At 59.6% G+C, this 13819-nt stretch overlaps 1 protein-coding gene across 2 annotated transcripts in view; it reads right to left on the reverse strand.

Moving 5' to 3' along the window:
* Window positions 1-4638: 4638 nt before the first annotated feature.
* Window positions 4639-13819, reverse strand: part of PHF21B (PHD finger protein 21B) — a 62206-nt gene continuing 53025 nt past the window's right edge. For both annotated transcript variants that reach the window (XM_024579313.3, XM_045186786.2), the window contains exons 8-13: window positions 13059-13113; window positions 11716-11738; window positions 10072-10230; window positions 8226-8301; window positions 7844-7947; window positions 4639-6573 (exon numbers count right to left, since the gene is read on the reverse strand). In XM_024579313.3, the coding sequence (XP_024435081.2) occupies window positions 6355-6573; window positions 7844-7947; window positions 8226-8301; window positions 10072-10230; window positions 11716-11738; window positions 13059-13113 (636 nt within the window). In that variant the 3' untranslated portion in view covers window positions 4639-6354. The remainder of the gene's footprint in view (window positions 6574-7843; window positions 7948-8225; window positions 8302-10071; window positions 10231-11715; window positions 11739-13058; window positions 13114-13819) is intronic.

Consider the following 13819-nt stretch of genomic DNA (forward strand, 5'->3'; position numbering starts at 1 on the left):
CAACCTTGTTGGCTCAAAGAACAGAGGACAGGGTCTGGGACAACCACATCCGCTAGAAAGGGAGTGGGGGTCCCAGGGAGGGAGGGGAAGCCACGGGAGGGGGGAGAGCCTGACCCCATGCTGCCTCCGTCTGTGCCCGCAGGGCTGTCTGGCCCCCGAGCCACCCACGTGCAGGGCAGACACCAGGTGTGGATTAAAAAAAAAAACACAGCTGAACAAAGGTTTGAGCTACAAATGGAGAGTTTACAATTTGAGTCCATCTAAGTTAAATGCCTGCTAAAGCAAACAACCAAAACCGAACACGCTTCAGAGGAATAGAACAGAACCCAAGGTCTCTACAACATCATATTCACAATGTCCAGGATACAATAATCATTATTCATTAAACAGGCAAATGTCACCCAGTCCAATCAATCAATCAACAGAGACCACCCTTAAGATGATGCAGGTGAGGGGAGGAGCCGTAGGCAAGGCTGTTGAAGTAGCTATTTAAGCGTCCTCAAGCGTGTAAAGGAAAATGTGCTTATAGTAAGTGAAAAGATGGGGCAGCTCAGTATAACAAAAATAGAATTTTTTAAAAAAACGAAGGGAATTCCAGAAAAGCAAGCTACAATAGCTGAAAATTTAAAAATACAAAACAATAGAAATTTTTTAAAAAAGCAATTCTAAAAACACAAAACACAATGTCTGAAATTTGAGAAACACAATGCTGGCGGTGGGGCGCCGCAGACGGGGGGTGCACCGCGGGCGGGGGGGTGCACCGCGGGCGGGGGTGGCAGGAAGGAGCCGTGACCTTCCAGCTGGACCAACAGGAATTACCCCATCTGAAGGACAAGCGATAAAAGGGTTGAGAAACTCTAACAGAGCCTCAGGGACCTGTGGGGAAATGTAAAAATATCCTGCATAGGAGGTCACTCCAGAAGGTACCCAGCCATGCAACATGAAAAACAGAGACATTTGTTGAAGAAGATACAAGAAACATTGTCCACAGGACAATGACGCCACAGTCCTCTTCAAAGTAGGTGCCTTGGGACCTCACACAGTCCTCCCAGTCACTATCGGTTGCCCCGTTGTATTTCCCTGAATCTCATGGATGGTCTGAAATCTCTTCCCTTTTGAAGGTGATTTCAGTTTTGGGAAATGCGAGAAGTTGCAGGCGCCAAATCTGGGCCGCAGAGGGGCTGAGTCACCTGGGTGGTTTGATGTTTTGCAAATAAAACTGCACGGACGCGACGCAGGAGCAGGAGCAGGTGAGTTGTGGTGATGAAGCTGCCAGACACCTGTTGCCCGGAGTGGCGGCCTCCTGAGTCATCCCAATAGTCTCCGAGGAAGAACGTTCAACCTCGACACAAAATCGGACGCAGACGCGTTGCTCTGCTCGCTCAGTCATCCAATGGGACGGCCGCACGGCGCACATGCTCACTCAGTGGTGTCTGTGGCCCCCGCCGACCAGCGCTGCAGCGTCACCCTGCTGGGCACACCCACACAGACACACACACACGCACAGTGTGCTGGTCACAGGGACACAAGCTCTGACGTGTTGTGTCTGCCCATTTCCATGGTGTAAATATCCCCACATGGCCGGTCTCAGACTCGCCCACATGAAGCCCCCAAACATGGATTTGGGGTGAGACATACACAGTGGCTCTGGGGCTGGTGGGGGCTGGTTCCAGAGGGCACCCTTCCCTGGCCCGGCCTCACCTCCACTTCCAGGCCTGTCCCGGCCTAGCAGGAGCCCTGCCCGGGGAACGCTGCTCTTGCTGTGTTATCCCGGGTGTGGGAGGAAGCTGGGATAGAAGCGTAGCTGCACACTCCCTGCGGGGAGCCGCCTTCCTCGGGGCCCAGTTCTTAACACCACCTGCCACCACGGGACAAGGAGACTTCTGTCACTTAACATCAAAATGGGGCCTATTTGGAGCTGCCCTGCCGGGCCCTGCAGGCGATGGAAGCCCCTCTGCTGCTGTCCAGAAACCAGGGGTCCTCAGTGAAACAACAGCAACTGTGGGCAGCACCCAGTGCTCCATGGCATGGCGTGGGATCCTCCAGGGGGCACCGAGCAGATGGGGGAAGTGTTAGGTGAGGGGCAGCCGCCTGAGGCAGTGCTGGGTCCTGGCCACTTGGCCCAGCCAGGCGGTCTCATGTTCTCAGATTGCAGGTACCTGTTCCGCCTTCTGGGACCGGGGACTAGAAACCACCCAGCAACACCACCAGGAGGCCACAGGCGCTGTTCTCCAGAGCTGTGGGGGGTCTGGGAGGTGGGTTTGGGGTGAGTGCAGTTTGGTTTTAGAAGCGCAGTCTGTGCTGATGGGGGGCCGTGTGCGGTCGGTCACACTCAGCTAGCCTGGGCCCCCTGCCCTGTCCCCTCCTGCCTTTGCCACCCTGGGGCCAAGTCGCCCTCTGCGGCCCCAGACTGGTGAGGGGCTGGGTCAGCAGTGCGCACATGTGGCTTGGCGGGGTGGCCTCCAGGCATCCACATGTGCTCCGAGAGGTGACCAGTGCCCAGTGGGTAGAGCAGCCCAGTGGCTGGGAGTGTAGGCGTGCTGTGTGACCTGGGTTTGTCACTTTATGTCCCTGTGAGGGGCTGCGAGGGGCTGTGAGCTGCCAGAGCAGGTCCGTGTAAGAGGTGGGCGGGCACAGGGCCATGCAACACGGCGGGCCCCACCCATGGGCTGTGCAGGGCCGATGAGGCAGAAGGGCATCGCTGGGTGGTCCCGGGGGCGCAAGTCCCAGGAAAGCACATCCCACACAACCTAAGGACAGGGGCTGTTACAGTTGGAGTGTGTTCCCCCCAAAGACGCGGAAGTCCTAACCTTCCGTGTTGTGAATGTGACCTTATTTGGAGGAAGAAGTAGGGTGACTGAGTTTAAATGAGACTATTGGGTCTATATCATCCAACATGCCTGTGTCCTTCTGAAAAAGGGACATCGAGACGCACCGGCGCCGGGGAGAATGCCACATGCAGACGGAGGCCCAGCTCAGGCTGAGGAGTCCAGGCCAGGGACCTCTGAAGACCGCCGGCCAACTGAGCAGAGGGAAACCTGTGAGAGCCCCGGAAGAGACGGCCGACCTGGACACCCGAGGTCACCAGGAGCCGGGTGGGACACTGGAACAGTGAGTCCCACCGCCCTCGGGAGGAGCCAGTCCTGCTGGCCGCTGGATCTTGGACTCCCGGCCTTCAGAGCCAGAAGAGAATAAGTACATCTCTGTTGTTTAAGCTGTGAGGGCTGCGGTGCTTTGTCACAGCTGTCCCCCAAACTAACAGAGTGTCCCAGCAGGACAGCCCTGGGGGATGGCAAGTCTCCTTCAATGAGGTCATGTGAGCAAAGGCCACAGAGAGGAAGGCCATCCCCAGTCCTGCACCCCGCCATCCCCAGGGGCCGCCCACCAGGAGCGGGGCCTGTGGCCTGGGCTGGGTTGGATGGAGCTGGGGAAGGAGGGGGTGACGGAGGGATGGCTGTCCCCACCCAAGGGCTGTCCCGGAGCACAGCAACGGGTCACCTGGGTGCTGGTTGGACGGGCAAAGCTGTCGGGGTCAGACATCTGCACACTGGAGCCCCCTTGCTAACGGCAGCATTGTCTCATGGAGGAGAAGGGGGTGTGGAGGGGGCATCTTCAGAGGGAGTTTCCACCCTGGTCAAGAGCTGGGGTGGCACCAGCATCCCCTGACCCCACCCTCTCGAAGGGAGTGCGGTGAGCTGTGTGGGGGGTGGAGTGAGGGATGGGTTGGAGGACCAGCTGTGGCCCAGGCTCCCAGCTCCCCAGCTGCCCAGATGTGAGCAGGTTCCTCACTTCCCAGACCTCAGTGCTCTCACCCATCCCAACACCCCAGCTTCACAGGGCCGTGTGGACCTGGCCGCTGTCCTGCCAGGGGTGCCCCCCAGGGGTTCCCTGAGCCAGGACAGAGGCAGCCCCAGGCCCAGCAGCTCGGTCTCCAGATGAACAGCTAGAGTCCGCCGTTGGAGGAAAGAGTCAGAGAGCAGCAGTGTAGACAGGAAGCCAGGGGGCTGGGTGGAGCCGGCCTAGAATTCCAGGGGGCGGGCCGCAGCCCAGACCAGGGCCTGCGTGTCCAACAGTCGGGCAGGAGGAGCGAGAACCCTCTAACTAACCGGTGGCTGGGTGGGCAGTGTCGCCCCGCCCCCACCCCATGTACCTCTCAGACCCTTAGAGCTCCAGAAGACAGTCACTTCACGCTGGATCCCACCCTCTGGCCACAGCTGACTGCCCAGGGTGGCTCCCCGCCCAGCCTGGCCCACCAGCGCAGTGTCTGCAGCCAGGGTGTGGGGCTCCTGCCTCCGCTCGGCTGTTCTCAGACCAGAGATTAGGCCTCCGCTGGTTGTGGGACACTGTGCCTCGCTGCCCGGGAAGCAGGAGGGAGTGACATCGACCCCCTGAGAGTGAGAAGGAGCCGGAGCAGTGTGGACAGCACCCTCGGGCTCTGAGTGGTGCCGGTGGCCCGGAGGGTTTGTTACTAGCAATGGTGGATCCTGGCCCGGCAGGTGCACCTGCCACCTCCTTGCGGGGGGGAGGTCAGCCTGTAGAGGGCGCCCGTGAGCTCCTCTCTCTCCTTCCTGCCCCACCTGCTCCCAGAGGCCTCTCAGCTGAAGACAAGCAAACAAAACCACAGGGCTCTGCAATCGATCGAGTTTAATGCATCGCACAGAAGGGCTACACGGGCATATTTGACACACACTCTTCTCTAGCCTTACTATCCACTGGACGGCCCTCCTTGGTCCAAAAAAACTAAGTCTCAAGACACGTCAGCAGCTACCCCTCCTGGGTCCAACCGTTCATATCCTCCCATTACATTTTTGAAACATTTAATTCAGTCCATCCAGGAAGAAAACAAACCCAAAGAAAGGAATCTGAAGACATTTACATCGCAAGCCACGCGGTAATGCATAATTGGCGTCTCGAGTAACCAATATATAAGACGTGTGTCCCACAGTTCACTTTGTTCATCAATAAAAGAATATAAAATCTTGTTCAACCCAGTGTTACGTGTATTAAAATAGATCTGTATCGTACAGCACAGTTTCTCCCGGAGTCGTGGAAATGGCAGGAGGCACCGCGGCCGCCTGTGGGGCTGCACCAGCCTCCCTGCTCTGCACGTCTGCGTGCGTGTGCTTTGCCCGCACACGCGTGGTCCCTGCAACTTGGCACCGTAGGATGGGCTGGGGGTCCCGTGGCTCCCGGGTGCTCATCTGTTGTGCTAAGTCCCTCGGGACTGGGGAAGCTAGTGGGGGTGACGAGCGGGCACAGCCCACCCCGGGGTGCAGAAGCCCTCTAAGACAGCGAGTGCACCCTCTGCTCTCAAGGAGCCAGCAAGAAGGGGAACTCTGTGGAGTCTCCAAAGGCCGAGCCCTCAAGAGGTCCCCACCCCCTCTTCCCTGCCCGCCCCGGGGGGAGGGCGTTCCCACTCGGACCTTGCAGCAGGAAGAGCCTCCAGCAGGCTTGCCTCCTTCACATCAAACATTTTACAATAAAAACGCCATACAAAAACGGAACGTTATTTTTTGGCATAGTGTCTGTGCTGGCAAGAAACGGGGAGTGGAATACTTTATCAGCTCTTCGGAAGGAGAGAATAAAAGGCTTCAGTCGCAAGTTGAATGATTCAACCCAAAATAGGGCACCTGCCCCAGGCCTCCCCCACACGGCTGTGGCTCTGTCTTGCCCGAAACTCCATGACAAAAATACATCGACAGCAACATGAGTCCGAAGCATCAGCAAGAGGAAGAGGGCGCACGGCCAGGCACCCCAGGACTGTGGGGACGGTGGCACTGGCAGGGAACACAGGCCGCGCAGAGTTTCAAGTCAAACTGCTATGATTTTTAATGCTAATAATACTGACAGACGGGCCTGGGGTTCTGGAAAGGCACCCACAGCCCAGGCCCGGGCCCGGGTGTGGGACCCCTGTGGGGGAGGGGCCGGAGGCCTACCTAGATTCCTACCCACTTCTGCCCAACTACCTGCACTACTCAGCTACGTCTGCCTTCCCGCCTCCCTCCCCACAGGACGCTGGACAGGTGCTGGCCCTGGGCAGGGGTCTCCCTGGCCCCTCCACTCGCTACACAAGGCCAGAGGGATAGCCGGGCAGAGGCCGGAGCAGATGGTGTGCCCCACCTGGCTTCCTGGTGCGCTGCCTGAACCTGAAGGGGGTAGGACCCCACCCGCACCCACCCTGGCTCCAGGACTAGGGCTCCCTCCCAGCTCCGCCTCCCTCTTTCCCCTGTCTCTGTCTGGTTTTATTTTTGTCTGAGAATCAGAGTGTTTATGAATTAAGGCTGACAGAACCCTCAGGTCTTGTGAGCAGGGCCCCAGGGGCTTTCCACAGGTGTGAAGACAGGTCCCTCGGGGTCAGTTGTGTCCCTGGGGGTGCTGGAGGGCAGAGTGCATGGCTGCTGCTGAGGGCTTGGGCCAGGGCCCAGCCAGCAGTGGGGAGGGGCTGGTGGTCGTCATGGTGACCTGGAGCATCTGTTCACCCTGTATCAGTCTCAGTAGGGCCCGCAGACGGTCCAAGGATGACTGGGTGCCCCTCTGCCGGGCCAGCAGGCTTGTCTTCAGCTCCAGGCATTTCTGTCAGGGCAGAAGGGGGCCAGAGAGAAGGGTCTCAGAATTCAACAGTGGAGGTGTCCTGGGGTGGCCATTCCTCAGCCCTGTCTCCCAAAACCCCTCCCCCACATGGCAGAGCCAGAGGGACTCACCAAACCCAGGCAGTGGCAGTGAAAAACCTAAACAGCAGCCAAACCCACAGGAGAAGTTTGTTTTAAATTTGGGGGGGGGGGCAGAGGCCTGATTGGTATAGCTCAGTGGATTGAGCGTAGGCCTGTGAACCAAAAGGTTGCAGGTTTGATTCCCAGTCAGGGCACAGGCCTGGGTTGTGGGCCAAGTTCCCCAGTTGGAGGAGCGTGAGAGGCAACCACACATTGATATTTCTCTCTCTCTTTCTCCTTCCCTTCCCCTCTCTCTTAAAGATAAATACATAAAAATCTTTAAAGAAGATAAATTTTGGGCCAGAAATAGCATGGCTTGTGCAGAAGCGTGGGAACCTTCTCCTCACCACTGCACGCTCCCTAACCGGCCACACCTGTTTCTCCTGCACGGAGGGCGGACTCAGCTACCGCAGCTGCACGAGACCTTTGCAGGTCGCCTGCCAGTACTCCGCTCTTTCTCCTGCAGGCTGCGCTCCTGCCTTTTTCTAGCCTCTAGATACAGAGCTAAGGACAGATGCATCGGTTAAAGTTAATTTGTTGCTTGGGCCAGGAGAGTAAAATCCCTGAGACTGTCCGAAACTCTAAGGCAGGAGAAAACAGAGAGCCTCGTCATACTGCATTAAAGAGTTTCGCCAGCCCTGGCTGGTGTGGCCGGTGGATTGAGTGATGACCTGTGAACCAAAGGGTCGCCGGTTCTCAGTCAGGGCGCATGCCTGGGTTATGGGCCAGATCCCCCGTAGGGGCCACGTGAGAGGCAACCACATGTTGATATTTCTCTCCCTTCTTTCCCCTCTCTAAAAATAAATAAATAAATAAATCTAAAAAAAAAAAAAAAACCCTTAAAAAAAAAGTTTACGGGGCCTGGCACTGCTGTTACACCACCATCACCACCACCACCACCACCACCACCACCACCACCACCACCACGGTCTCATCAGCGCCCTGAGGAGGAGAAACCCTTATGGTCACCCCACACAGAGGAAACCGGTGCAGAGCCAGCCAGGGCCTGGCTGGGCACGGCCTTGTGGAGGGACGCTGTCAAGTCTCTCTTCTTCTGGGGCCTCGGACTGGACAGCATCATTCTGGACCCACATCTTGTGGTCCTAGGACACCTGCCCCTCACCCCCACGCACCTTCACGGCCGAGGCCAGGCGCCGGTCCCGTTCCTCCAGCTGCCGGTGCTCGCTCCGCAGCTCGGCGCCCTTCTGCAGCAGCTTCTGCCTCTCCTCTTCTTTGACTAGAAAGAGGGCCAGGCCCCGCCGAGAAGGGCAGGTCAGCGGAGAGGACCCAGGGTCTGTGCCCACAGGCCGCACCCTCCTGCGGCAGCCAGTGGCCCGTGCCATATGTACGGGGACTGGAACGCCACCTCCCACAGTCACTGCCCTGCACACAGGACCGGTCCCAGGGGCCTCTTTCGGAGTTCCGGTCCAGAGCAGCCTCCAGCAGGCCCAGAGCGAGCCCAGAGGCCTGGAGGCGGGGCTGGAGAGAAGGGCAGGTGCCTTTCCCACTTCCTACCTGTCTTGTGGGTGACGTAGGAGTGCACGATGGCCAGCATCCCTGTCCAGGGCACACCTTCATCCTTCTTTAAGGCCTGGAGGGCAGAGGGGAGATGAGCGAGCAGACAGGTGGGGACCTGCCACAGCGGGGGTGTGTGTGTGCACGCACGTGTGACCCTGGGAGAGGCTCGAGCTCTCTGAGGCGCAGGCTCCTCCGCTGTGACCAGGGATGGGGCCGCCTTGGGGTTCTGGCTCAGGGGCTGCTAAGCGGGGGCAGGGCCTGCTTACCACCAGTGCCTCAAATAGTGCCCGCCACGAGCAGACTCGAATTCTTCCTGAACAAATGGATAAATAAACGTCTGTCTTGTTCCCATGTCCCAGGGACCTGAGAGCAGCCAGGGACAAAGCAGGGGCCCAGTGAGGCCCCACCATCACTCCTCCTCTGCATCCCCTCAAAGAGCTGTGACCCCCAGGCAGTGACAATGCAGGGACCGGCAGCCCCCACAGTGACTCACAGCCCCCCACATCTCAGAACCCGGGATGGCAAGATGCGCCAGTCGGTGGTTTCTGAAATAAAGAGAACCCCCCTTGATTTTACAAGTAGGACGTTCTGTAGAAAACCGTACTGTTAAAAAAGCAGCCGATGCCCCTCTCGCTGCCCAGCCACAAACCAGGCGGCCACTCGGGTGTCTCTCCCAGGTTTTTATTCTGCACACAGCTTTTCTGAGCTGATGGTCAAACTGTATAGCAGCTATAAAGCCTGTTTGTTATTTTTATTTCTTTAAACTTAATTCCATATAGTGGACATGTCCCAAAGAATTGCAAAATCTTTGTTAAAAAAGCATTTTAAATTATTTACTTACTTATTTATTTTTAGAGAGAGAAAGGGAGGGAGAGAAACATCAGTGTGTGGTTGCCTCTTGCACGCCCCCTACTGGGGACCTGGGCCACAACCCAGGCATGTGCCCTGACTGGGAATCGAACCTGTGACCCTTCCGTTCACAGGCTGGCACTCAACCACTGAGCCACACCCGCCGGGGCAAAAACCACCATTTTCAATGACCCCCTGTCTCACTGAGTGCAAGTGCTGGGACTTATTTCACCACCTTTGACTGGCGGGGAGCTCACCTTCCCCCGTTTGTAAATAGAGCGGGGGCTTCTCTGTGCACAGAGTTTTACGTGTATTTGGATTATATCCTTAGACTAACATTCCCCCAAGCAAGATTCTGGGTTTCAAGGTGTACACTTTTTTTTTTTAAATCCTACCAGAGGATTTGCTTGTTGATTTTAGAGAGAGGGGAAGGAAGGGGAGAGGAGCATTGGTGTGAGAGAGCAACATCGACCAGCTGCCTCTTGGATGAGGCCCAACTGGGGACTGAACCTGCAACCAAGGTATGTGCCCTGACGGGGAATCGAACCGGGACCTTTCCATTTAAGGGACGCCACTCCCACGGAGTCTCTCCATTAGACACTGTAACGTGTCAGAGTGGCCGCCTCGCTGCCTCACTGCGGGAAGGACGTGTGACGGCTCTGGCTAATCAGAACTTTTCGTTCCTGCAGTTGCTGCCTTGGTGGCTGCGTTGCTAGTCCACTCTGCCTGGGGGGAGGCTGGCGCTCAGAGGTGGAGCCCCTTAGTCGGACACGGCCGTGCTCAGTCCACAGCCGGCCGTGCTCAGTCCACAGCCGCCAGTAGTCTTCAGCCGGCACTGCCTGAGGGCCCTGATGGGGGCGCTCCTCCTGCACAGGACAGCCCCACAATCGGTCGCTCAGGTTGAGAAAGCCTGTCCTACAGCCAGCCGGCCCCCTCTCAGCCGTCTCTGCCTCTGCAGGGACCCCCGCCCCCCAGGCCACACGGGAGCCCGTACCTTCTGCTGGCACTTGGGGCACAGCCACACGCCCTTGGGTGCTGTCTTGAGGGGCGGGTCGAGGCAGCTGAGGTGGTAGGCCCCCGGGCAGGCGCCGCAGGGCTGCAGGTTGGTGCCACGCTTGCAGGCGGCGCAGTGCTCATCGTGGGTGGTCTCGTGCTGCAAGAGAAGGGCGCCCGGGGGGTGAGCGGTCTCCTCCCAGGCGGCTGCCACCCCAGCTGCCTGTCACCCGGCAGAGTGTTTCAGCAGCTCTGGGAGAGAGGGGTGAGAACCTGGCCGGGAGGAGCGGCAGGACTCTCGGGCACCCACGGGCACGTTTGCCGGTGTCACCGAGTGGTAGCGTCGGGCAAGGGTCCTGCCGTGTGGCCTTTTTGGGAGCACCAAAATCTGACCTAGTGTCTCCCAGGCAGGTGCTGCACTCCGTCTCCACACCTGGAGCGCGTGCCGATACCTGCCCCGTGGGTGTGGGGAGGACTCAACAGGGTGCAGAGTGCCACCCAGAGAGGAACACAGGCAAGGGTCACCTTCCCTTTCCTCAGAATGACCATCTACAGTCATCCTCCTTGGGTTCAGTCTCTACTCACACACCTTCAGGGACGGGGAGCTCACTACCCTTCAAGTCTCGGTGGGCAGCCCTGAGCGTGAGGAGCCTCCTGTGACCTGCACAGTCCGTACAATCTCCCGCCACCCGACGGAAACCCTTCTCGCTGCGTGTTACGTCTGTTCCCCACCCACGTGTCTGCGTGTTCCCCCATCAGACTTGGAAGGGACCAGAGGGCCCTCATCCGGGATGACCCATGCCACAGTGACAGGCGATTCCAGGGCTGTCTCTGAAGGAGGCCCTAGAGACCCCGTTCCCACCTCTAGTTTCTGTTCAAGGGTGCAGCAAGGGTGACCCGCTTGCCCAAGGTGATGCAGTGAGCTGGGGGTGGGGCCAGGGCCGGCCTCAGGGTTGCCGCAACCCAGGCCCTCCAGCGCTGCGGGCTCTGCAGGCATGGGCCTCGGGCTGGAGGCGGGTGCTGTCCCCAGCACCGGCTGGGCACAGTGCTGCCAGGCCTCCCGCCAGGGTTTATGCCCACCACCTACTGTTTCTCAGTGGCATGACCATCATGGGCACGTAGGGACTGGACACTCAGAATTAGATCTGAACACTGGTGAAGAGAAACACTGAATAAATTCTGAGCGGGACCCTCAGGTGAGGTCATGCCCCGTCTGTCTGGGAAGCAGGGACGTGCACAGGCATGAGGGGCTGGGGCTCACAGGAAGGTGGGTGTGTGGGGCAAGACCCTGGGGATCACCAAGCCTCACCCCTGAGGGGCGGGCAATGAGGACCTGAGAGGGGCAGCTCTGCCCAGGACCGCACGGTGAGGCTGAGCAGTGCCTGGAAGAGCCCGACCGGCACCCAGGACATCGTGGCTCCCGGGGTCCCTGAGTCCTCAGCACCAGGCAGGGAGTCTGCCCCGTGGGCTGGGCAGGCTGGGCAGGGGCCTGGGTGCAAAGCTTGGCACTGGGACCGGAGTCCCAAGGCCCTCTGCTCCGCTCCAGGACGGCAGGATACTGGGGCCCCTCTCCCTTGCCAGGAGTGGCCCTTCCTGGACTGTGGAAAGCACGACCCACCCCCGGGTGTGAAGAGGGAACACATACCTTCCAGCAGGGGTCCTCATTGGCTAGCGCAGGGAAGAAGGGTGTAGAACACATTAGTGGGTGTTTGGGGAGCACGAATCAGTACTGGAGTCCACGGGGCCCGGTGTGACCCGGTTCTCACCCAGGGTGTGGTGGCAGTGCGGGTCACAGCCAGGACCCGCCATGGCCCAGGCCCATCGGGGCCCGAGTTCCTGAGGGACACCACAGCAGTGAGCTAGGGGAGGGAACCGTTGCTCCCGGGAAAATAAGTGACTTATTTCCAACTCTCTCTTTGGCTGTAACCCCCGCACTCTAGGAAGTGGTGCCAGACCACACATTTAAACGACCAGACCGGTCTGCGATGGCACCGCCCAGTGGGGAGAACAGCTCCGTGTGTGCACTGCACCCTGCGGCTCCCAAGGTGCTGTGTGCTGGCCCCCGTGATGCTGTCCCGCTCCGAGAGGCGGGTGCTGGCCGGGGCGCACTCTAGACGCCAGTAAACCCCGGCCCAAGGAGGCGACGTGACAGGTCAGCCTCCGCAGAGTCCCACGAAGAGGACGACAGCCATTTCCTGCCCTGAAGACCACGTGTTTTTCTCACTGTGAATAAAAGGCCCCCCCGGCTGTGCTCCAGGATGCTGTGCTAGACGCAGATGCTGTGTCCTCTGCGAGCGCTGGTTTCTCGGGCCTGGCAGCCCTGCATCGGGGCCCGTGCATCCTAGGGTGAGGGCCTCGGGCGGGTGCCCAGCATGCACCCTGTTACCCAGAAGGACCCCGAGGCCCCAGGGGAAGGTCTGGCCCAGGCAGCACAGCTCTGACCGCGTGGTGGGTCAGAGGCAGGGCTGGGCTGAGGGCCCCGGACCCCCTCACGGCCCAGGGCGGGCCCAGGTGTACTTGCGGGGCATGTGCCGAGAACCCCCAGCCCGGGCAGCTGCCTGTGGCGGGGAGGGGTTTCTCCAGGGCTCTTCTGGGCACACCACCCTCACCCTGACCCGGCTCGGCCCTGGGAGGAGGACCCTGCCACAGTGGCACCCGCACCACGGGGCCTGGCTCTGCTCAGGGCCGCACCCGGGGTGGAACAGAGGGGCAGCCCTGGCCCTGGGCCCATGTGTGACCCTCATTGGCGCTCCTTCTCAGAGCCTCAGTGTCTGCCCCTGCCAGGTGGGGGCGCCCTCCCCGGGCCTCCTCCCCGAAGCAGGGTGAGGCTGAGGAGGCCAGGGCGTGGAGGGCCCCGTGAGCTATGACGCGCTGCCCACCAGAAAGTGACCGCACCGCTGCAGTGGACAGGGTGGGCTGGGAACTCAGGCCCGGCGCGGAGGGCCCCTGAAGCCCCTGTTCCTGAGCAGCCCCAGCAGGGTGGCTTACCTCGTGCTGTGAGAAACAGGGGGCTGTTGAGATAGTTGGACGCCAGCCGCTTCCTCTACAGGGGACAGAAAACGAGATCAAACCACCCCGTCTGTGGAGCCTCCTCAGGCCACAGCCCCTGCCCAGGGCAGGCTCTGCCCCCCCAGGCTCCGGGCTCTGGACGGACACCCACGGCCAGAGGCAGAAACAGGGCTAGACACAGGGGACGCAGGGCAGGGGCAGGTCAGCAAAGGCTCTGCCCCTCAGCCGGGCGGAGTCCTGTGGAGGGACGGGTTCAGACCCCACGCTGGGGCAAATCAGTAACAGGGCTGGCACCTGGCCCCGCCCCCGTCTGGCTCTTGTGCTTTCTTCCTCAGCTGGCTCTGGAGTCACGTGGGGAAACGAGGGGTGTCATTAATTAGCTCTGCAAACCCCACTTCTGCCATGTGGCCCAGGGACCTTGGTGCCAGACAGGGTGTGGTCCTTGAGCCCAAGCATCATGGGTGGATGGAAGTTTCTGGTACGTTTCAAACAAGTGGCTGTACCCCCTCAGGCCACACTGGTGGCTTTGGCTGTGGTTGTTCAGACTGTTCTAGAGCTATGTGTTCGGCTTGGAACCTGCCTCTCTGGTACAGCTGGGCTGTGATCAAGGCCGCGGGGAAACCCACGGAAGGGCTGCTCTTGAGGCTATTTATGTGGTCAAGGCTCAAGGTCACAGGGCTTTGTGTTGGCTCCTGGTCTGCCTACCAGGTCACCTCCGGCCCCAGTCAGACTTCAGAGAC

Source organism: Desmodus rotundus, chromosome 3 (genome assembly GCF_022682495.2).
Source record: "Desmodus rotundus isolate HL8 chromosome 3, HLdesRot8A.1, whole genome shotgun sequence".
In the NCBI taxonomy this organism is placed as follows: domain Eukaryota; kingdom Metazoa; phylum Chordata; class Mammalia; order Chiroptera; family Phyllostomidae; genus Desmodus; species Desmodus rotundus.